Raw genomic sequence first — 25,299 nt, 5'->3', positions numbered from 1 at the left:
CTCATAAAAATCCCGCATGTATTTGTTGTACTTACGCCCACCTTCAGCTAAACAATGCCACACTCAGCATTCCGTTGCCACTTTTCTGCTTCAACACTTTTACTTTTCACAAGCATGTATGTATGTACTCGCAAGTGTACGCTTTAGTGTTGTTATTGTTGCTTTTTATTTTTGTGCTAACATGGCGTTTGTAGCGCAGCGTGCTAATGCTGTGCGCCAACGCGCGCGATGATGCGGTTGTCGTCGCTAATATCCACACCGCTTAGCCAAAAGCGCCTACGACATGTACACAAGTGTACGCCACAGTGCCTACTTCAATGGCTGGCCGGGTAAACAGCGACAATTCATTTTGAATTCGGTTGAAAAATCCACTGAATTTCGTGTGAAAGTCGAAATGACCAATGCGCATATTTTGGCAACGTGTCACAAATGTGTTTCCGCCGTGCAACTCGTCATCGGCGCGCGGCTGCCACTCGCACTCGCAACGTACTCGCATGAGTGTAGCGGCGAGCGAGCATTCATCATACGCCATGGTGTCCCTCACTGTCAATTTACAGGCATTTTCGCTTCGGCGCTGCGTTGTAAGCGTGCGTCTATGAAGTAATGTCTGAAATGTACGCGTGTGTGTGTGCTTGTGTGTAAGACGTCGTTGTACTTTTATTGCCAACTAGCAAGTGATCGTCGGCGACACTTCACTGACTCTTAAAGGCCTTGCGCATCCATTAAGACCTCAGCGCGGCGTGCACGAATATACATATGTAAATATGTAACTATATAAATATTACACTAAAGTGTATAGGTAAAGTGAAAAGAATGCGTGCATTTCTGTAGTCATGTAAACGCAAATCCGCCGTTTGTTGTTTATTTTCAATGTGAAATTCTATTTTTATTAAAATAAAAAAATACTAAAACTAATATTTTTAGCGGTCAACTTGTTGTATTTACACTTTTAACAAAATAAAACGATTAGAATATGCTTTTAAAAGCATACAAAGGAGAGAAATTTCCTGTCTCACTAAATGGTTTTTCGATAACGTGTTCTCAAGAAAAAGTGAGCTTCAGTTTTTTCTCCAAACAAGTAGTGTTTCAGACCTTTAGGGTGTAGAATAGCTAGCTTTTATACAAATTTTGCTTTTCCTTCTAACAATTTTAAGGACTAAACGTCAATAATAGATACAAGTAAGATTTCCAAATTAAAACTATTGCTATTTTTTATTCGCAAAGAACCGATATTCGGACCAATAATATGAATTAAATTATTTAATATGAATTTAAACTTTGATGACATTGCGAAAACGAAATTAGATCAGTCTAAAATTTAACTTACCGATCCAAACAGGTTCAGATCATCGAAAAGATAGCCTTTGGCCGGATAAAATCCAAATGCCGACTCACCAGCATCGTTTAAAATTATATTATTATTAAAAATTTATGCCGCTATAACAACAACAACAACTAAATTCAATTATTTGATAGTCTGAAATCCTAATTCGCTGAAAAGTTACCCTTTTCAAGGAGAAAAAAGTTCTGTTCCCACAATTGTACAACTGTACAATTGCATGAACGTGGGACTTCGAAAACTTCGATAATGAAGAAGTAACCTTTGGGTTTGAAGTATATTTCAAAAAGCTCTATAGCTCTAGCTTGTAACTCTATAGTTTTTTTGTTGGTCTGTAGTGGTATCAAAAAGTTAAAATATGGATGAATATCTATCTTGAGATCTTGATCTTGATTAACGATGGAGTTATGGTGCTAACGGAAATCAACGTATCGAAAGCCAATGGAAAGGGTTCAGCGGCTTGCGGCTCTTTGCATAACGGCAGCACTAAGAATCACTCCAACAGCGGCTCTTGAAATAATACTAAACCTGCCGCCTATTGATTTCTTTGCTGAAAACAGCGCGGCAAAATCGGTGGGGCGCCTTATGGCAGCAGGAGAATTTATGTACCGAACCTTCGAGTATTGCTCAGTGGGTAATGGCAGTTTGACGGACACTGACTACCTGACCCCATTTTTCAAATGGGAAAGAAGGTTCAAAGTAAACTTAGAAAGATAGGGCTGGCGTAAGGGCATAGCACCTGCATGCAGCAATTTAAACATATTTACGGACGGCTCGAAAATGGAGGACGGAGTAGGCGCGGGGATATACTGTCCGGAGTTAGGTGCTAGGCAACCATTCAAACTACCGGATCACTGCAGTATATTTCAAGCGGAGGTGTTTGCAATTGGAAAAGCCGCTGAGTTATGCTTAAGCGCACCAATAGGATACTCTAAAGTAAACATATATGTAGACAGTCAGGCGGCAATCAAGGCAAGATCCTCCTTCAGAATATCGGCCAAAAGTGTCCTGAGTGGTAGAACAGCAGTGGATGAAGCCGCCAGAAATAGGCGACTTCAATTCTACTGGGTGCCAGGCCACAAAGGCAAGAAGCAAATGTAGGAATATGGTCGGCATACTCACTGTCTTGTGGCGGCGCACGCCTACAAGATGGGGCTGATAGATTGCGAAGACTGCAGGAAATGTCAAGAGCAAGGCACCACGGAAACAATGGAGCACCTCTTCTGCATTATCAAGACAACGGCTTCAGCATTTAGGGAGTACACATTACGTTAATCTGGAAGAGATTTCGTTGGTGAATCCCCAAAGCCTTTTGAAAATTCGCAACAAGCGCTGTCATCCTAAAGGATGAGTACTCCTCATTAACTACGTGACGGCACTCCATCTGGTTTCACAAAGGACCAAAACTGGTCTATGTGTGGCGTTGTAGCCTGCCAGAGTAACCTAACCTAACCTATGGTGCTAATTGACTCAATTAGGGTATATCACGCGGTATTTAAACCACATAATATTTTCAGACTAATTTGATATCAGGTCGCTGTATCTTCTATCGAACTAGTACTATTCTGATTATTTTGATATTTTACTGCAGGGTTAAAATATATCCACATACATATGTACATACCATGCGCACATATGAAAACAATTAATTTGATCTTCGGCAATTTCATTGAACCACACTGGAGCTTGTTATTCCAAATCATGCCATCCGAGTGCTCGAGTGCTACATTGACCTAAACAGATGGTGTTAACTTTAACATTTGGCAAAAGCTATCAAATCGCTGCAATATATATGTACATACATATAAACACACAAATATATGGCTGTACACACGTACTTGAGGAGGGCAATGGCAGCAAAGCTCACACACTCATTTTTTAGCATACCACCTGAATGTTATTATTGTTGTTGTAATATTTCTAGTTCAAACCGGCGAAGCAATGTTGTTGAAGACAGCACACCACAAACAGCAAGAATAAATAAACAAATCTGATGAAATAATTTTTATTAAGACAAATACATGTGTGTGTGTGTGTGTGTGTGTGTGTGTGTGTGTGTGTGTGTGTATGACTGTGTTAGCGCCCATTTGATTGGTGTCAGTGGCAGAGTGCTGTCGTTGCAACGCCGATGAGTTTGTTTGCAAGTCAAAAAGCAACAGTTGTCATCCCCTACACAGCTGTTGTATGTATGTGTAGTGGTGTTGATGTGTGTGTGGGGGCGTTAAGTGCTGCGTAAATTTACTTATATTTCTGTTAGTGTAGGGGAAAGTTTCTATTTTTAGCTTTTAATTTGATTTGTGGTGACCATGATGATGTTGTGAGGTGTATTATTATGTTTATTTTACTTTGTTATTATTTTGGTTGCGCTTGCCGCTGGCTGTCAGCCTGTTATTTACCAAATATGCACATGCAGAAGGGTTCAATTAAATTTGTGAGAGTGTGTTATTTAGCTGTGAGCATGTGCGAGCCTGTGTGAATGAACTCTTAATTTTTTTTCTGAGCACTTATTGGCGATGCTCTTAATCAGAAGGTAATTTTAAAAGTGACTTATAAAGAAATGCATATAATAAGAAATTATCTTCTATCTGCTATACAAATTAGAACGTCTGCTATTATTGTGTAGCATCTCATGAAATCTATTAAGGGGTTATATACAGTTAGACGTCCGAAAAAGAGTGATTTTTCCAGAATTTTTTCTGAGAAAACTTTTTAATTTATTGATCCAAAAATTTATACACATATTATGGTATCTTTTAACTGTATTTTAAGACTTAGTACTAGTAAAAATACTTATTTGAAAAAGAGCTACAGCTGATCTCCAGGAGCTCCTCTCAAAAAAGACGTTTTGCGGTGACCACTATATCTCGGAACTGGATCATATGAAATTAAAAAACCAAACAGATTTCGTTAAAATAATGTTAAATCTAGTAATTAATCGAAGGAATAAGCAAAATAAAATTTTTTGACAAAATGGCGGTTTCTCAAAAAAAAAAAAAAAACGATTCTTTACCGAAATTTCGGCCTTAAATTGTTTATAAAAAAAATATATATTTATCGGAGAGAAAAAATCTTCGATTAATTATTAAAAAATATATTTAAGAAGGTCGTCTTAAAATTTGAGACTAATCGGTCTAGCCGTTTTCGAGTAATGTTGGTCACCGACTTTGAAAATACCATTTTGAGAAAAACGCGCTGCCGCTCGGACCTTGTACTTCCAAGCGCTCTGAAACGCCTTTTCAAATTTGCTTGTAACTTTGAAAATATTCACCGGAACGATATGAAATTTTCTGTGTGTATTCTTAAATATATGTACATTAAGAAAATGAAATAAAAAAAAATCGATTTTTTTAAAATTCTAACTGTATATAACCCCTTAAATAAGCTTGAGCGGCAAATTTTCTATACCATTGAATTAAAAATAACATGTAGATTATATCCAAATTTTGGATTTTTTAATAGCTATATTCAGTAATTAATAATAATAATTAAAAAAAAAGCCTTATTTTCGAATTTCGAAACCAAATATTTCGATATTGAAGGTTAACTTCGAAAATCGGTGAATGCACTTTTTTCACTTATGTCTCAATCTCCCAGAAAAAGTTAGTTTGGTCCAAAACTAAGCAAAAAGTCGAGTCAATTTATTTAGAGGTTTTCGGAAAAGAAATAAGTAAATCGAAAGCATAAGATTATTACAAAAAAAAAATCAATGAAAACTCTGTAACCTTCAATATCAGTAGGTAATGGATTGATAAGACTAGTTATGCAATTTTTTGTTAAGTTCGTAAATCAATTAAGGGTTACAGAGGTTGAAAAATGTATTTCACTATTTTGGTAGTACATAGATCAATCTCATTATTGGACCAAGCAAAAGAGAAAATATTAAAATTTGAACAGAAATCAGATTTCCGAGCGTGACATTAATTTTTCGGTGGTGTAGCCATGCTTCTATGTATTATAGTTGCAGGGCTGTATTTCATTCCCACTCTTGCGTCCACTCTGGCACCTCCACGTGAGCAATTCTTGCACAAGATATGTTAACCAACTCGCGTGGACCTTGAGTCAGGTCTAAAATAGAGGTATCTTCAGTCGGGTCACTGTGACATATTCGGTCTAAGGGTACACTGTTATTTCAAAAATATGAACAAGAATGCTTCATAACTTTGAGAGGAAGTGCCCACCGACAAAGTTTAAATTGAAGCTGACGTGGCGTGATGGTCAGAACTTCCAAAGGGTTTTTTTAGGACTGTACTCGGATCGATTTGAAATTTTCGCAGAATATTTTAAACGTATTTGACTGTTGAATAAGACAAACATTTTTTTTTATTTTGAAATTTTCAAACCCCTTAAAGAACTCAATTAAATTGCTGATAAGAGAGCTGAGAGCCTGTTCGCAATTACTTAGAGTTAAAAGCGTAGCGACAAACAGAGCAAACTATCTGAGCATTAATATGTCTTTATAGCGCATCTTAACTCTTGAAAGATGTGCCTTCAAGGAAACACACAAATTTGTTAAAATGAATTAATCAAGAAATGTCCAGATATATGAGCTTCGGATTGGTTAGTCTTGTGATGTATATTTGTATATTCGAAACGTAACCTGATTGTTTGGCAAACTTTCTTCATTGCATTGTTTCTGTTTTTCCATTTTTAACAAATATTTAGTTACATGAATCACACTTCTTCAAGTTATACTATATATATACCATAAGTTATATAACTATGTTTTTTCGCGCCAAAAGTGTTTTTTATTTCCATTTTCATGTCCATTAGATTTCAAAACAAAAATTAAATTTTGCGTAATTCCCTAATAATAATGTTTTTTTACTACTAAGGGGATTTCACAAATTTGTTAATTTGCTAGCCGTCCAAATGTTGCGTATACCACCTGGTGTTCTTACTAAAAGTCAGTCACTTTGAAGTGGCTCACGAATATTTCTTGATAATTCCCATTTTTATCTGGCCAACACAATAGCAAATAAGATTTATGATGTCTCTTCAACGTTTTGCATTTGGTTTCTCTTGAACCGAATTGTTGAATTGATCCGAATGCGCACAGTTCATCGGCAATTCAGTGATTGTAAATTATTGGCCATGAACTGATGAATGAAAAAGCTTGCAAGCGATCTTGCCTTGTGCCTTACGCATGCCAAATTCGGCGAAATGGGATTTTTTTGCAACACATACCCACGCGCATATATGTATATAATATTGTGCTTTTGCCACTTTGGTTTGTGACTTTAATGAGCTATTTACATTGATTTCATCTTAATTGTTTTTGTTTTGTTTCTACGTATTTGCAGCATATTGGGTCCACCTGCCTTGAAGCATGCCGCCGAGTCGAAGGATGGACTCATACGCAATGCGCGACCCGTTTACAATTACTCAATGCGCGGCGTGGTGACGTGTTTTACAGGCATCCGCAAGAAGGATGAATTGGTGAGTGTTAAACGCAATTGTTTTTGTTGTACACAATTAATTTGCTCGATTTTAATATCTGTTTATACTTATTACTTATGCTCTCCCATAGACGCGTCTCGTCAATCTCATACATTCGATGGGCGGTTGCATACGCAAAGACATGAATTCCAAGATCACACATTTAATTTGCAGTCACAGCGGCGGTGATAAGTATCAGTAAGTTGTTGTTGTTGTTGTTGTTTTTTGTTTTTTTTCTTTGTATTTTCTACAAAACGAAATCGTCTTCTAATGGCGTTTTCATTGCGCTTATCTTTATTATTGTTTACAATTAATGCAATGTTGTTATTGTTGTTGTTGTCATTTAATTTATATTAAATTGTTGGTTTGTGTGTGTTATCGTTTAGATATGCAAAAACATTTCGTTTGACCGTGGTGCGACCGGCCTGGGTTTACGCCGCTTGGGAGCGACGCGATGAACTGCAATTTCGTGCAACGACCGATGATTTTTCGCGTGAGCATAAACTGAAAGCATTTGAAGGTCAGAAGATTTGCTTCTTCGGCTTCCCAACCGACGAGCATCAACACATGGTCGATGTGTTGCTCAGCAATGGAGGCGTGCCGGCGGAGTTGGATGATCCTGAGTGTTCGCATGTCGTGAGTTTTATGAATTTTAAACCATTTTGCACCAATAACAAGTGTAGTTTAACTGTTTTGGCACGTTTGTGTGTGTGTGTGCGTGTATGTGTGTGTTTGTATTAATACTAATACCTGTATGTAGAGCGTTGTCACTAATTGTTTAATACTTTTTCATGTTTACAACTTAAAAACAATTGAGCGTGCAACAAATGAAAAAAAGAAGACAAAAACTGCGGCGTTTAATTTATTTTGTTTTTCTGCTGACAAACACAAATATTTTATGCTAATTTATCATGAAAGTTTATCTTTAACAACGGCATTACTTGCGTGCAAGCGGAATTTTCCAAAAAATACTAGTCTGACCGACCATTTAATACAAATTACAATTTATTTCAATTTTACCGCTCATTTACAGTGACACACAGGAAGATTTTTAAATTAGCGCAAGATTTCTTAACAACCGTAGTTAGAACATTATTAGAATTTTGCTACGCATATTCATAAATTTACAAATTTACAGGTCATGCCTAATACTGGTGGTTATTATCTCGAAACCATGACTAACACTTGCAATTCACCCAAGCCCCCATCCATAACTAACCCTCAATCCCAACCCAATCCATCAACACCAAAACTGCTATACAAAACTGAATGCAACGATATAAAAGAATCGTTGGAATCCGATATGGGAGTAAGCGCATTAGCGCCGGAAACGTCGCCAAGTGCAAACATTAATGAGACTGAAGAAAAGACTGCAAAGAAGACTGAAAAATCGGCAACAACTGTGAGCGCTGATTGCCAAATGGATGTGGACAATGATGCGCAGAACATTGACACGCCAGAAGAAGATGATGTTGGCGTTGATAATGTGGATGTAGATGAAGATGATGATGATGATGGCGATTACTTTGATGAACGCCTAGTGGTGGACTATGATCGAAATAAGGCGCTGCAGCATGGCTCACCACTGCCGGAAGGTGTCGATATCGACGATCCGGTGGATGCTGTGATGCCAGTCGGACAGCAGAATGCGAGCACGCCACAGAAACCAACAACACCAACACTTGTAACACTTGCAACGCCGCCAAAGTTTGATATTAATGCCAATTCGAGCGGTGCGGAGTTGGAAACAGAAAATGAAGAAATCAATGATAATGCAAGCACACCAATAAAATCAGCAGCTAACAATGAAGATCTGAATAAAAGCACCACCGATGGTATTATTCACTCGAAAGAGGCATTTCACAATCCAAATAATATTTCGCCAATATTAAATGCAATGCCAGACACACTAGAGAACACAGCAAGAACTACAAACACCTTACAAATACCAAATTTGATAGTGACTGCTAACTCATCGCCCGAAAATGCGCTATCACCGATGGATGTGGAGCCGGAGGCGGACGATTTGAATGCCGATGTCGAAGAAGATTTCGGCGATTTGAATGAGTTGAAACGCAAACGTGAAAGTTTCGATAGCATTTCACTGATGTCCGTCGAATCGTTTGCGCTGCCGACTAGCACGAAAAAACCGAAACTCTTACGTACCGGCTCGATAACACGTTCCATACGTCGTTCGATGAGCTTTGTAGCGGTGCGCACACCTATTTCGAAAATGTTGCGTCCACGTCGCAGTTCGGTGGCGCTCGATGGTGCGCCAAACGATGAAGATGGCTGCAATGCGGATGATTCCTTCTGTTCAATTGCTTCGATCGAAAGCACCTTCAACGAATCGATACGTAAACCGGTTAAGGAGAAATTTCGCAGTCTACGCAATCGCATAACGCGCAGCAGCAGCAAAAAGGATAAATTCAATATGCAAGCACAACCTACGACGCCAGAGAAGGATGACAAGTGTGAGCGTGAAATGCCGAGTAGCGGCTTCAAGACACCCAAAGCGCCGGTGAAGTTCCTCAGCGCCGCCGCAAAAGCAATTGGCACGCCTAAATCACTAACCAAACATGCGCTACTCTCCGCGCCATCTCCATCAACTGCCTCAGCGGCATCAAATAAGTTAGCAAGTGTTGACTTAGAATGCGCTGAACCACCCTCTCAAGTCGCCGCTGTTGCGCTGCCGGCTGTCAATACTCCCACAGCTGCCACATATATAACACCTGCTGCGCTTTCATTGCCTCATTCACCACCACCTATGCAACAACCGAAGTTAAGAGTTAACCAAGAAATCGCGCCTCAAATTACTCAACTTCATGCTCAGGCGCTCGCTCATAACCAGGCTGCGTCGAAACTGGAAAACGCTCATTTTAAGCTTGAACATTTGCAATGCGACGCGACTGGACGTTCATTAATGGTACTTAAAACATTTCATTTCATCGCTTTTTGCATAACTTCATTTGCAAAACACAGCAAATTTGCGAAAAGTACACACACACATATTCAGTGAGAAGCGGCGAAAAATTTGAAAGATTTAATAGCTTTCGAACTGGAAATTTTTTTTCAACGTCATTATTTTTGTGGTTTTTTTCATGCGCTGCGTTACCTTGTTTACGTTGAATGCATTTAATTTTGATAAGTTGGTTCGATTTAAAAATCTTCAAATCGAGTCCTGTAATTTGCAACGCATTTTTAACATTTTTTTTGTTGTATTATGACTAGTTATCTCTTACTGTTGTCGACTAATTTTTCAACTGCACTTAGTGTCTAAGCGTGTTAATTCATGTTTATTTTCTAACTATAATTTTATTTATGTGGTTTTGGGAAATTAGAAAAAAATATGGGTTATGGAGACAGCACAATAAATTATTTTCAAAACTAAAAACAGTTAATTTCTACTTACTATGTGAAGCATTTTTCAGTAAATATTAATGTAATAAATGGAAAATGTTAAAAATGCCAAGCAAATTATATTTTCACGCATTTCTTTGTGTGTGTTTTTTTCTTGAAAAATGCGATTTATCCTTTTTAAAATTAAATGCACTTAATCTAGTTAACCTCAAATTTATATATTTTCACTGAAATTTGTGTTTGTACTTTTTCTTCCACTTACATATATGCTAACTGCACTGCTTTTGCCTTGTTTCACCTAATGAATATGAAAGAAACTTTTTGTTTTTGTCTACATAGCAATTTGCTCTACTGTAAACTGTTACGAACTAAGTAAATACATGACTATTTACGCTCACTACACCGCTAACCCACCACAACTCGAACGTTTTGAAAATAATTTATTGTGCTGCCAAATATTTTTGCTTTTCATATTATTTTTAGTAACTCGTAGCTGTGTTGATTCATTTGAAATCATCATATCGTAAAAAGTATTCACTCATGCCATTATACTCTTGTGTATATATGTATGTATGCTATATTTGTGCTTACTGGCACATCATAAATGTCTAATTAATTGCTGGATTTGTTATTTGTTTTGATATTGTTGAAATTGTTTTGTATTTTCGAAGTCCATAGAATGCTCAATTTCGCTAACTGGAACATTTCAGTTTGTCAATTCACAGTTCATGTCAATTTCGAACGTTTTTGTACAATAAGCAAGCAAACAGGGTGCTGCGAGACGGTTGTGTAGCATGTTTTGAGTGTAGAAAAATAGTTGAAAATATTTTCGAAATTTACAAAATTATTATGAAAACAGTTTGAGCGCATTTGGCACACATTTTTATATAGATTACCTGCCTCTTAGCCCTCTATAAATATTAAAACTATTATTCATATCGAGGCAAAAGCATGCGAACATCTTTATTATTTCAATAAAAATTTTGTAAATTGGAAAATTTTCCACGTCTGACAAATGACTGCGCCACGCGAAATAAAATAATTTATTGCTTACAAATTCATGCTGGAATATGCTATATTTGTTTGTAAGCGCGCGTGCTGGTGTGCGGTCAACAGACGTTTACATAGTTCACACATTTAAATTAATTTATATTTTTCTATTAGAGAGACTTATTAAAATGTTTGCAATGTTTGTCTTTAGGTTGTTGATGAACACACCACACAAGCCAAGCCGGAACCCAAAAACCACCGCACACATATACTAAAGTCCGACTGGTTCTGGTATACCATACAGAATGGCTATGCGGACGAGATGGATTACCTCTTCGGCGATGTAAGTCCTCTAATGTTACTTCACTACACACAGTTGTTTTGTAAAACTCTATAACCTTCATTACAGTATTTGGACAGTATTGCGAATACGCCCAATACCGATCGTCGCGATTCACTGCCCATCAGTTTTAATAAGCGTAAACGGAAACGTTTCTCACAACGCATACAATTCGAAGGCACACCCATTGGTTCGGGCAAACGACGTTCGTCCGTCTCTGATGCCGGTCTTTTATCCGTGTCCGGCAGTTTCTTCGATTGCACCACCAGCCCGGATAAGTTGGAGGCTGGTAAATTGCACAATGAAGTGCACATTGAAACGCCAACAGTTTGTGAATCGACGCCGGCCAAGAAGTCGATGCGTTTCAATCACTTTATGGACTTCTTCAGCACCGAGTCCAACTATGTGGGCATTTTAGACACAATTGTGAAGGTGCGTTGCACATAATGCTCTTTATATAGCTAGTTAAACAATAATTCATGTTCCCTGCAGCTCTTCAAGAACCCACTCGAAGAAATTGCGGAAACCAACGACGCGCTACTCAACAAATCCGAGATCAAATCGATCTTCAATAATTTTCTGCCCATACATGAAGTGCATCAGTGCATGCTGGAGAGTTTGCGCGCGTTACAGAGTAAATGGTCCGAGGATTGTTTAATTGGTGATATCATATTGCAGCATCGTGATGAGTTGACCAAGGCGTATCCACCGTATGTGAACTTTTTCGAACAAATGAAGGAAACACTGCAACAATGTGATAGCCAAAATCCGCGTTTTCATGCATTTTTGAAAATCAATCAAACAAAACCGGAATGCGGGCGACAAAGCTTGCAGGATCTAATGATACGCCCCGTGCAAAGACTGCCGAGCATTAGTTTGTTGTTGAACGGTGAGTTAAGATACATATTTAGTACAGTTTTTTGTTGTTGTAGATTCTGTAAATATACGTTTTAATATACTTTTATCTAACATCCTTTGCAATCTTCATTATTCTTTACATACTTATTGAAGCTTTACGTCCTTCAGCTGCAATTCATATTTTTTCTAACGGTATAATAAAATAACAATTTCTCACCTACTTTGCAGACATTTTAAAGCATACAAACAAAAATAATCCCGACTACGTTAAACTGGAGCAGGCACTCAAAGCCATCAAGGAGGTCATGATGCATATTAACGAGGATAAACGGAAGACAGAATCGCGCATGGCGATATTTGATATCTTCAATGACATTGAAGGCTGTCCGGTAAGCATATTTACTGTTACAATTGTGCACATTTTATTGACTTCCCTTCCAAACCTTTGCTTCTTCTCCAACTCGCATAACAGGCCCACCTTGTTTCCTCGAATCGTAGTTTCATTTCCAAGTGTGAAGTAACGGAACTCTCAGACAGTTTGAGCGGTCGTGGCGATTCGCTTTTGTTGTACTTATTCTCCGACACCATAGAGGTGTGTAAGAAGCGTTCGCGTGCCTTCAACACCGCAAAATCGCCGAGTTCTACAAAATCACACAAACACGTGAAGCTGGTGTCATTGAATGCGATACGTTTTGTCATTGACATCACCGATAGTCCGCGTGCTTTCGCCTTGCTTTGTCGCCAAGATAAGGAGAAGCTGTTTTCGTTCACCATATGCGATGAGGAAACCGATAAGGTGGTGTACTTGAAGTTGCTGTGCAAGCAGATGGCGGAGAACGCTTGCCGTACGGACACGGTGAGCGCATTACTGAGTCGCACCTCACAGGAGTTGGAAGTGGATATCAGTGATGTGAATTTGAGCACTTTGTCGAAGGCGTTCAAGTTGGCGGCGCGTACGCGTCAAAAGGTGAGTTGATGATGCTTGATATTGTTATTTTCTTATAGAGAGTTGAGTGTTGTTTCTAATGGCTTTATTATTGTTATGTTTTTCTTAAAATCTTTGCTGTTGTTTTGTGTGTAAATCTGAAGAAGTAATTAAGATTACATAATTAAATTTTTATGTTGCATATATACTATAAAGTTTTAACAAATTGAAAACGGTGACATTAATTTTTTTTGTAAACACTGCTTTTTTTACTTTAATCCAGTTTGTTTATAATTTTTTCATTTTATCTATCTCATTTCTTTGTTTTATTTTTTTATTTTGTGTACAAGTTTAATTTCGTTTTTATCGATCTATACTCTTGAGTTGTTGCATATGTTGTAGGTAGCACTAGGTAAACTGATCATGTATTAGATATATAGAGATATAGATATATTTGAATATAGAGGATTATATATCGCGATGATTAGAATGACGAGACGTATATATTTTAAGAGGTCTATCTGTTCGTTCCGATTAATATAATATATACATATGATTAGACTAGAGCTCTTGGTATTCGATTAAACGACTGACCGAATAGGGCATTATTCGAATGATAATATTCGGTTTGCAGTATCCGAAAGTAGTATATTGTCGATTATTCCATTAACCGCTCATTTTCAAATATTCGGTCAACCGTTCGTAGTCGACTATTCGAATAGTATCGGTTAATAGTAATCGGTTAATATTCATACGAACGGTTATTCGAATAATCGGTTTTCAGATTATTCGAAAAAATTTAAGAGCCGACAACTTCGTAGACCCGACAATCTCAAGAGGCATATAGGAGTTGCTTCAAATGTCTCGATTAGAAGATGTATTTTTAAAAATTGGGAACAATTTTTTTCGGCATTTTGTACTATTGGGTATGGGGGTATTAACTATCACCCCCTCCCATAGTCAATAACTGTTTACAAATTCATCAGAAAAATTATAATTGACGATAGTGACATAAGAAAACTAACTGTGTGTCAGTGCAAAACTTAAAAATAGGCGTGGCACCGCCCATTTTAGGTGAATTTTGATTTAAAAACTTATCGTGCCAAACAGGTTCGGTTAGCCGAAATAACAGCCCTTGGTCGGATCCGAAAATTCGAGTCAATTCCGGTATCGCAGAACCAGCTGTTGTAGGGTTCGTGGGGATTCAATCGCGCAAGTTCGTTCTGGATACCTTAGATTAAACTACTACTTATCCTGACATACTCAACATATGTCCTGCATGGAAAGAGTCTCCGCAAGACACTACCCACCTCTTTACATGGCCCCTAAATCCCACTCATCTAACACCTCTTTTCCTCTGGTCCGACCCTATTGAAACAGCTCGTCTCCTCGGCCTCCAGTTAGATGACTGCGATGACAATTAATTTAGGCTTGTCGGTATAGGCAGGATTGGGTAAACGTTACAAAAAAAAACAACAACAATAGGTGAAATTTGAAATCTCCCGAATTATTTATACTTTTACATAGAATATCATCGATTTATACAACTTTTTATTAGGTAATTCAGGTAGCAATAAAGATTTAGAAAAAATGTGGGAACTCTGATCCGGAAATTGTGAAAACAAGTTTAAATCTACGTCCATATATCTAATGAGGATATACGATCTTTAGATTGATTTTGAATCGTATTATCGGTCACTTCTTCTTCTTAACTGGCGTAGAAACCGCTTACGCGGTTATAGCCGAGTCCACAACAGTGCGCCACGCATCTCTCCTTTTGGCGGTTTGGCGCCAATTGGTAATACCAAATGAAGACAGGTCCTTCTCCACCTGGTCCTTCCACCGGAGTGGAGGTCTCCCTCTTCCTCGGCTTCCACCAGCGGGTACTGCATCGAAAACTTTCAGAGCTGGGGCACTTTCATCCATTCGCACAACATGACCTAGCCAGCGTAGCCGCTGTCGTTTTATTCGCTGGACTATGTCGTCGAACAACACATACAGCTCATCATTCCATCTTCTGCGGTATTCGCCGTTGCCAATGTTTAAGGGCGAAAACTCCTAGTGCCGTCTCATCGGATGTTGACACCGTCCACGCTTCTGCACCATAAAGTAGGACGGGAATGATGAGGGACTTGTAGAGTTTAGTTTTTGTTCGTCGAGAGAGGACTTTACTTTTCAATTGCCTACTCAGTCCATAGTAGCACCTGTTGGCAAGAGTGATTCTGCGTTGGATTTCAAGGCTGACATTATTATCGGTGTTAATGTTGGTTCCTAGGTATACGAAATTATCTACAACTTCAAAGTTATGACTGTCAACAGTGACGTGGGAGCCAAGACGCGAATGCGCTGACTGTTTGTTTGATGACAGGAGATATTTCGTCTTGTCCTCGTTCACCACCAGACCCATTCGCTTCGCTTCCTTATCCAGGCGGGAAAAAGCAGAACTAACGGCGCGGGTGTTGTTTCCAATGATATTGATATCATCGGCGTACGCCAGTAGCTGTACACTCTTGTAGAAGATTGTACCTTCTCTATTTAGCTCTGCAGCTCTTATAATTTTCTCCAGCATCAAGTTAAAGAAGTCGCACGATAGCGAGTCACCTTGTCTGAAACCTCGTTTGGTATCGAACGGCTCGGAGAGGTCCTTCCCGATCCTGACGGAGCTTTTGGTGTTGCTCAACGTCAACTTACACAACCGTATTAGTTTTGCGGGGATACCAAATTCAGACATCGCGGCATAAAGGCAGCTCCTTTTCGTGCTGTCGAAAGCAGCTTTAAAGTCGACAAATAGATGGTGTGTGTCGATCCTATTTTCACGGGTCTTCTCCAAGATTTGGCGCATGGTGAATATCTGGTCAATTGTTGATTTTCCAGGTCTAAAGCCACACTGATAAGGTCCAATCAGTTTGTTGACGGTGGGCTTTAGTCTTTCACACAGTACGCTCGATAGAACCTTATCGGTCACTATCTTTTATTTATTTAATATATAACGACATCGATTTAATGAATTGAATAATTTAATTTTCGAGGTTATATTTTTTATTTGCTTCATAAATGAATTATGCAACATTTCTATGATAAATATGTATGTAGTATGTGCAAATAATCAATAATGTATTTTATTGTTGTTGTATGTAAGTAGTTTTTGCTTTAATGTTTGACTCTCTTTCCCTTTCCAACCCCATTGCCTGCTTATAATGAAGAAAATATTTACTTTGCTCAGGTGGGCCGTGCATTTTCATTTAACAAGACTCCCTCGAAACTGAAGCGAGCCGTTTCCACAATGATGACACCACCTTTTGGCAGCACAAACTCATTAACGCCCGCCTCGCAATTGGCACAAATGCGTCTGGCCAGTTGTGCAAATATACACGTAAGTAGCGAGCACACAATTAGTTGAAATGCAAATTCTCATTTTTTTCCATTTGTTTTCCACCACAGGAGGCGGTCGATGAGGAGGGTAACCGCAGTAGTTCACCTTCGGCTCAATCGGAAATCTTGCTGCCACCACTTTCTGTACAACCGATGCGCAAGAATAAGTCCTCGACGCTGAGTGTTGTCGGGCGTCTTTAGGCATTTCAGCTGCTGAACGGTGATGAATTAATAAATGAACTGTTTCGAATTTGTTTACAAAGCTGCAGCAGCGTTTGAGGAATGTTGTTGTACAGCGGCCGTTGTTCGGTACACCGTTATTTGCTAAGCATTGTCGTACAATCAACGCTATTTCGTAGAAATTTTATACTCGCTCTTGAATACTTATTCTGGCTGTCAGTGTTCGACTGTTGGCGCTGCATTCTAAGCAGACGCAAATATTTGAAATTTTCACAATTACGGATTGCATCAGCTACATCAACTGTGTACCGTTTCACCAACATCCGCTTATACGAAGCGTTACTTTATTGTTTTGAATGTCATGTGATGGGCTAAAACCTTTGTGCCCGCTTCGTATGTGTTTTATATGAAACAAAAAATCAAAATCAACAAGAATCACTTTAATATGTTCATTTTGGTACAATCACATTGTGTATGTTTGCCAACTGAAATGTAATAAAATTGGGGAAAAAGAAAGAAAATATATATATGTACCGCAGCCGCATATAAATTTAAGATTTTCACGTGAAATTGTCTGTAGCTTTTAATAGCATATGTATGTATGTATTTTTCGTGTTTGACATTGTAAATATATATGTATATGTATATACGTCAACGAATATCGTGTTCGGTTATAATTTCGTTTTAAGGATTGCGCAAAAAAAACCCTCCATCATCTTATTTTAACAAAATACATATTACATAATCTAATTTATATGATTACGAATTATATATCTACTTATAATACACTACACATTAATAACTTATTCGATTTAATTTTTAATTTTTCATTTAAATTCTATATTCTATATCCATTGTTTACTTTCTCGTCGCTTTTTGTTGTATGTGCGTAAATGTTTTATTTTTGAGGCAAACGGAAAGAAATAATGTAACTGTCAAGAGATTTTCTAATAATAAAACATAAACAATAATAATATATAAATAAATAAATATATAATATATATATATATATATTTAATGTATTTAATTATACTGTCTATGCTGTAATATGTGCAGATTTGAATGAATGTTTGATTCGCTTAACGAGTATGTTAACATTTGTATAAGCCTACATTATTTACAAATACACCAATATCTTAAAAGCATAAAATATTTTACAATAAAATATAACTATCTATTGTAGTTAAGTTAAAAAGCATTGAAATATCTGTTCTGTTATAATTTTTTTGCGAGTAAGTAATAACGGGATTACTTAGTCATTAAATGTTCCAATGATAGGGTTGTCGAAGTAATCGGCGAAGTAGCCGAAATTTTAACCGGCCAAGGACTGTCAACTCCTTTAAAACACCTTTAAAAAATAAATTTTTTAAGAAACTTAATTTTTATTGAAATTATTAAGTAATTTTATCTAATTTAAATATCATTGGCCGTAGCATAACTTAAGGGGCTATACCAGTGTAACATTTTCAAAAAATCAATTTTTTTTTGCTTATTCGATGGTTTTTTTGAAGGTATAAAAAATATCTTGCGAAAGCGGTAAGGTCGTATTTCGAATAGTTTTTGAATGGCAGCGTTCTAAAGAGTATTCTTGAATAAATTTACTATACAATGACGTACGATTTTTTTGATTGTTTGAAAATTGTCAATTTGAGGTAGCTGAAAATATACCTTATTATGTGCAGACAACTTCGAAACGATCGATCGAGTACTTTCTTTTAAAAAAAAATTTACGAAAATCGTTTTGTTTGGAAATAATTTGAAAATTAAATTTGTTTTCTAATCGTATGCTGATTATTTACCTGTCATTTTTGGAACAGTTCTTCTGCCTACGCATTGAATCCACCTAAATGATTTAGACCAAGTTAACTATGTATATTGTTTTCTTCAATTCTCAAATTAAGGAAATTTCGCCACTTAGAGCAATTTCTTTTTCACTTGTTCCTTCTAGTACTATGGACACCTCTCTATTATTCTCCTTTCACCAGCTGCCCTTGCAACAACTACTTCGTCGAATGTTGTTATCGACCATTCCATATAAAGGGGTTTTCAGTAAGAGCAGTGCAAAAGTTAAATTAAAACAAAAACGGTTTTGGACAACAATGAAATTCTTTATTCCTGTTAAAGTACATTCGATGCCATTATGTTTGGAACTCGATTTCTTTTGCATGGTTACCACAGGCACGCTTGCAGAATGTACAGTCCCAGAACCCAATTTTCGACGGTTTTCGATAGTCTACGGATTTGATAAATGGTCGCTGGAATTCACTAAGCCATTTCGTGAGATAACACGTTCACCAAACTTGGTTTTCAATAAATCGATTGTGACATTCGCTGCGTTGCTTGTGGCGCCGTCCCATATTGCTCAAGTCTATTTCATCCAATTCGGGCCAAAAATATTCTGTTATCACTGAGCGTTAGTGATTCCCATTCACAGTAACTTGCTGATCTTGATCATCCCGGAAGAAGTACGACCCAACGACGCCACCGGCCTATAAACCGTACCAAACCGTAATTTTTTCGAGATGCAATAGCGCCTCATGAATTACGTGTGGGTTTCAGCCTGACAAATAACGCTTATTTCGCTTATTGACGAAACCATTCCGATGATTTTTCAATAAAATCCGAATCATTTTAAGTTTTGCTCAGCCCTATTTACGAACATATCAGTTCTTCGTCCATTTGATCTTGTAAGGTTTTCGCAAAATTCGAGAACGACGTGTGAGAGATTGTTTTAGGTCTTCCTCATTTGATACGCTAGTGGCAGCAATATTCTCGACACGACGGGCACTTCTTTGTCTCACTGGCACGGGAACATTTTGTAATGTACCTGTAGATTAAAATTTTTCCCTAGACCCTCAATTGTTGATCGACAGAACTATTATGACGACCATATATTGGACGTAGCGCTCTTAAAGTTGAGGCCACCGATTACGAATTTCGGTAGTAAATTTTAACAATTTCGACTCGTTGTTGGATCGTATATATTTTTATGATGAAATGGCAAACCTTACTGAAGAGAAATGTCAAAAGAGCGAGAAAAATATATTGTCGTTATCTGTTGCTATCGGTCTTTCTTTGTAACGTCCCTTTTGAAAACCCCTTTACAAGATGAGACTCAGATTGATGTGTTCGTCGTTAAGTGATTTGGAGACTCTGTATAAAAATTACATTTTAAGTAGATGAGATTCTTCATTCAATTTGTCTACAAATTCTAAAGTAAATCTAGCCGAACTGATAGTAAATCTATCATAAACTGAGCTATGTGACAAGATTTAGTCCATGCAGTGATGTGACCCGGTTAGGACCTTGGAATGCTGCTTTGAGCTTCTTAAATCAGCATAAGACCACTAATGTATGCGAAATGAGAGATACAAAAATATATTTTTCAGTGTAATCTAATTAGACCAATTGGCGTTTTATTTAATATTCAATAATATCTTAGCGTTTAGTAAACGTTTTTAAAACTATGGATCGTATTAAATATACATATGTATACGTGTGTATGTATGTATGTATAGCATAATAAATGCAGCGCGAATTCGTGTGACAGAAACTGGAAGAGTTTGAGAATGCAAATCATAAAATGTATGCCTTTCTAAAAATAACATTTAACATATTAAAAGGCACTGAATCGTACCAACTTATAACAGTATAAATATAATATAACGTGATGTACGCACTAAAATTTAAATTTAAAACAAAACTCTTTTCAAATTCGCCAAAATGAAACAAATTTAAATAGACTTATATCTATGTATGTGTATGTGTATGTGTGTGTATGTGATACTTTCGATTTCTTTACTAAAAGAAACATTTAATAAATTAAATGCACTAAGTAGAATTGAGGCGAGACGATGACGATGCAGATCCGATGTGCGCTTCTACACCCAAAGTACGGCGGCCGCTTCCTCATTGGAGAGCGTGGAGAAACGTTGGTACTTGTTGGCGTTGCGATAACTGGTTTTCGTTGTTGTTGTATCCCAACGGTGTTGCATGTCGTGTGTGGCTTGTAGTGGTACGCCCAGCACATTGCCGGAATGATTGGATTTCAAGGTCGAATTACGACTATCGCACGCGAATTCACGCGTCTCAACGACATCACACAGCCCTGGAGCAGCGGTAGCAGCACCGTTGCCATTACACAAGCTGGCTGTGTCCAATTTAACGCTGGCCAATGATAAACGATTCGGTGTGGATGTACCGTTCGAAATCATTGTGGAGCACAGCGGTACACCGATATCCTGAAATGAGCTAATCGAACTGAAGCCACTCTCGTCTTCGGTGGCTGAGCTGAGCGGATGTTGGTGCTGTTTGAATGGCAGTGAAATCGGATGGAATGGATGATGTAGCGTTACATCTTCATCTGTCTCCACCTTGCCCGACGAAGTAGATGCAGCCGAGGACGAGGAGGTGGAAACCACAGACGAATTGGAGGTGGTGGAATGTACAGAGCTATCAGTGGAACTGCGCAGCGATAGGCGAGAGTCGCGTATGTTAGTGGCGCGCAGGAAGAGCATTTCCGCCGTGGCGTTGGCAAGCGAGTTGTTGGCGGCTGGGACGTTGCGACTGTGGTGCTTGTCCGCAGCGGCTGTGACATTAACTTTGTTGTTCGCACTGTTTTGAGCAGGTGTAATGAGTGTTGTGGTTACGATAGTCGGTATTGTGGGTGTTGTTGGTGTTTTAGCCACTTTCGTGTGCAGTGCATTGTTGCAGGCCGTCGCGGCGTTGCGATGTTGCGTTAAATCCGGTTGTCGTGTAGATGTGTTCAGTAGATTTTGTATGGTGCGCGAAAGACGAAAAGCTTCCTGGTTTAGTTTTTCCTCCAAATCATCAGCAGCGGCCTGAGCTTTGGACTCGGCATACTTTTTGGGTGAACGGCGCCTGTAAAAATGCAATGATTAATATATAATTACGCCTACAAACAACTTAAGTGTTGGCTTACCAGGTGAAGTCCTTGAATGTTGAGTATGAATTGTTGTTGGTTGTGGTATTGATGGCATCATAACTCCGCTTATCTGCCGCTGCTGTTGCCAGACTGCTATGCTTCATGTTTGTGGCGCCACCTGATTTTGCGGCATTGCCATTGTGTATGGCCGATTGCTTGAGGTCGACGATCAGGTTGCTGGTGCTGCGCGTACGCAAACACGAAGATGTGCCTATTGACTTATCTCCAAAGGCGCCAACGCCGCTTGTGCTTTGTTCGTGACCTTCGCAATTGCTGTTGCCATCGTAGACTTGGTAGAGACTCTTGGAACGGGATATTTGTTGCTGTTGTTGTAATTGGCGTTGCTGTTGTTTTTGCGTTTGATAACGATCAAGGAAACGCGCAATCTCCTCGATGACAGCACGATACATTTCATTACTTGTTTCCACCTGCGGAAGAGACACAAAGGAAATGTTAAATATTCCCCAGGAAAAAGACTATGTTGTATTGAATTTTATGTGGGTTTCTTTATAATTAATGCCGTTGTGAATTTTAAATAATTCGCGGAACATATGTAAATATTAATAGGAAACTAACTAGAAAGACATGTTTTGATGTCTGTTTAAGATTTCTTATTGCAGACTTTATCTTCTATTAAAATTTTTCTATATCTATATCTCCTATTTAGAATCAGCTCAGCAAGATTTCATCATAGACCATAAAAAATCTGCAATTGAAGTCTTCCTCAAGGTTAGTAATGTTGAGATAATCTCAATATGTTTTCTGCGATGCTGGATAGATCAAAGCTGCATATGGCCACCAATGGCTCCAGATAAACTAATCTAATGGGGGTAAAATGAAAACTAATCTAATGGGGGACAGCGGCTCCGTTGGCTAGGTCACGTTGTTCGAATGGACGAAAGCGCTCCAGCTTTGAAAGTGTTCGATGCAGCACCCGCTGGTGGAAGCCGAGGAAGACCTCCACTCCGTTGGAAAGACGAGGTACAGAAGGACCTGGCTTCACTTTGTATTACCAATTGGCGCCAAATTGCAAAAAGAAAGAATGAATTGTGCGCTGTTGTAAACTAATCCGTAAACGGTGCCCACGCCAGTCAAGAAGAAGAATGTATGATTCTTGGAAGTTGTCTTTTGGATTCTTTTGCAAAGTGATTGTTGCTCTGATATCCTACTGACTACACCAACTTTTTCTCTCTACAGCCAAAACGAAAACAAACAAACCGTTACTTATGTAAACATTATTAGCCTACAATAATTCTTCGCATGACATATTGATTTAAGCGCTCTATAAATTTTTATTTTTTAAGTTATTAGTTTCTAATATTATCCTCCTCTTTTAACGGCAACAGCTGCAACTGCTTACGAAAATGACTTAATTTACTGCCAAAAATGTCCATTAATTTCGGATATTGCTTACATAACGGTCCAAAGATTTGTTTAATTGCCAACAGTGATACGTGACCAACAACAACAACAGCATGTAGTAGCGAAATACCTAGCCATGTTGCATGGAAATATTGTTTAACGTTGAAGTGGGGTTTGGAGCTTTGCTCTTTGGTAGTTGAAGCTTAAATTCGTGCCACATTAGGGTGAGTCAACCATAAAGAAAAATGAGACTTAGGGTCCATTTTTAAACCTCGTTCAGCACAAAATGGATCGTATTCTTGAAAACTTTTTAGCTTAATTGAAGGCTGAAATCCCTAAAGAAAATATCTATAACGAGCACCGGCTTCAGCTTACTAGCATACGAACTACTGACAATTGGCCGAATGTGTAAAACCTGTGAGAGAGAGAGAGAGAGAGAGAGAGAGAGTTGAAAATGTCTTTTCTAAAGCTTCGAAATAAAAGAAACTAATAGCTGTGCCCTGATCCATTCTGCTTGGCCTTTGTTAAGGAAATATCATTATGGACCAAAGAATTTCGGATGAATTAGCAACCCTAATGCCTACAATCACACTTACTTTAACGGAAATACTTGCCAAAATAACTAAATTAATGAACTGCTAGTCAATACAATCAGCAAAAAAAGACCTACGCTACAATATACAAAAATTAAACAGAGTTGCAGAGGTTGAGGAGGAAACACTTGGTGACCACCCGTTGACTCAATGACTCGTTACTCTGTGGTTTCGCTTTTTGTGGGTTGCTGGGTGTCAGTTATTGGCTGCCAGCTGTTGGCAATTGTACTAAGTTTATTGTTGTTGCTATTGTTTGGTTTGCTAGTTGGCAAAAGGAATAACGCAATTTCCAAAATAATTGCATTTACTAGTCACCGCATACATACATACATACAAACATGAGTATATATAGTATTTTGGGTGCATTGCGTGTGAGGTGTGGCTCCGCTGTTGCAGCCGCCACAATTTGGCAAATATACGAAAAACTGTGCCAAGCATACTGTTTCGGTCCAAAAGAACCTTAAGCTAAAGAAATTGCAGTTAAATTAAACAAGGAAATAAATATTTGCGAAATTGCTGGAAAACTGCAAGCTGGCGATAATACTAAGACGCAAATGTGTAAGACAAAACAAAAAATCTGGGTTAAATAATAGTAAGTAATATGTGTCAGTGACGTCGACAAGTTTTGCCATATTTTCTGTAAGATAAATGGGTATAAATTCGAAATAAAGGTGAGATGCTGAAGCAGAGTTGGCATGATTGCTCGGATATAGTGAGCGCCAACGGTAATGCTACTTAATGAGAGAAACGTTGATTTGTATGGCTTTAAAGATTGTTAAAAGAGAGATACACAAGTTGTAGTTTAGTGTAACATGAAAAAAGTTTCTCTACCAGTAATAATTGCAATTATTAATTATTCAAAGCGCGCTGGAATTATGCACCGGGATGCAAGACCGTAAAAATTGTGCAAAGTGGTAGAACAGAAATACACGATGTTCTTACCGACTCTCGTTAAAAGGAAATGTAAGAACATTGTCGGCGTACTCACTGGCACAGTCTGGTGGCGGTGCACACCTACAAGCTGGGGCTGACAGAAAGCGAAGAATGCAGGAAATGTCAAAAGCAAGGTACCAGAGAAACAATGGAACATCTCTTGTGTGCTTGTTCTGCAGTGTCAAGGTAACGGTTTTAGCACTTGGGGGCTTCACAGCATGACAATTTGGAAGACATATCTATAGTGAAACCACATCATCTTTTGCAATTCTCATCAAGCGCAGTCATCCTAAAGGATGACTACTACTCATTGACCACTTGACGGCAGTCCATCTGGTATCGTAAAGAACCAAAATCGGTCTATGTGTGGCTCATTGGTCTATCAGATTATAATAAATTGCATCTTTGGCTTCGTTAAACATCAAGGGTTACACCACAAACAGGCGGATAAAAGTGGTGTTTCGAATAATCCATAAACTATCCAACTTTTAAGTCTTACTTTTTCGAGCAAATGGTGACGATCTTACTCATAAGATAATCATTATTAATAAAAATATAAAATATCAGTACTACTAAAATGAAAGTGTACCAGCTTGTTTGGAATTATATCTAGTATATACATTGATAAACGTAGAGCCTGAGATCACACAAAGTTCTGATTTTTAA

At 38.1% G+C, this 25,299-nt stretch overlaps 2 protein-coding genes across 5 annotated transcripts in view; one reads left to right on the top strand and one right to left on the bottom strand.

The window, feature by feature from the left end:
• LOC105221001 (protein ECT2) overlaps positions 1-17,584 on the top strand; it is a 36,708-nt gene extending 19,124 nt beyond the window's left edge. For 2 of the 4 annotated variants that reach the window (XM_011197619.3, XM_054230275.1), the window contains 11 exons: positions 6,640-6,775; positions 6,867-6,973; positions 7,162-7,411; positions 7,914-9,701; positions 11,337-11,468; positions 11,535-11,897; positions 11,958-12,354; positions 12,552-12,712; positions 12,796-13,290; positions 16,472-16,621; positions 16,690-17,584. In XM_011197619.3, coding sequence (XP_011195921.2) covers positions 6,640-6,775; positions 6,867-6,973; positions 7,162-7,411; positions 7,914-9,701; positions 11,337-11,468; positions 11,535-11,897; positions 11,958-12,354; positions 12,552-12,712; positions 12,796-13,290; positions 16,472-16,621; positions 16,690-16,821 — 4,111 coding nt within the window. In that variant the 3' untranslated portion in view covers positions 16,822-17,584. Of the gene's footprint in view, positions 1-6,639; positions 6,776-6,866; positions 6,974-7,161; positions 7,412-7,913; positions 9,702-11,336; positions 11,469-11,534; positions 11,898-11,957; positions 12,355-12,551; positions 12,713-12,795; positions 13,291-16,451; positions 16,622-16,689 lie in introns of all 4 variants that reach the window. The other 2 variants (XR_003753353.2, XM_011197620.3) reach the window with 2 other exon arrangements.
• A 2,597-nt stretch (positions 17,585-20,181) lies between these two features.
• LOC105221002 (probable serine/threonine-protein kinase cdc7) overlaps positions 20,182-25,299 on the bottom strand; it is an 87,278-nt gene continuing 82,160 nt past the window's right edge. The window contains exons 3-4 of the mRNA XM_011197621.3: positions 21,743-22,173; positions 20,182-21,681 (exon numbers count right to left, since the gene is read on the bottom strand). Coding sequence (XP_011195923.2) covers positions 20,682-21,681; positions 21,743-22,173 — 1,431 coding nt within the window. The 3' untranslated portion in view covers positions 20,182-20,681. The remainder of the gene's footprint in view (positions 21,682-21,742; positions 22,174-25,299) is intronic.

Source organism: Zeugodacus cucurbitae, chromosome 4 (assembly GCF_028554725.1).
Source record: "Zeugodacus cucurbitae isolate PBARC_wt_2022May chromosome 4, idZeuCucr1.2, whole genome shotgun sequence".
Taxonomy (NCBI): Eukaryota; Metazoa; Arthropoda; class Insecta; order Diptera; family Tephritidae; genus Zeugodacus; species Zeugodacus cucurbitae.
This window is presented reverse-complemented; position numbering and strand designations above follow the sequence as displayed.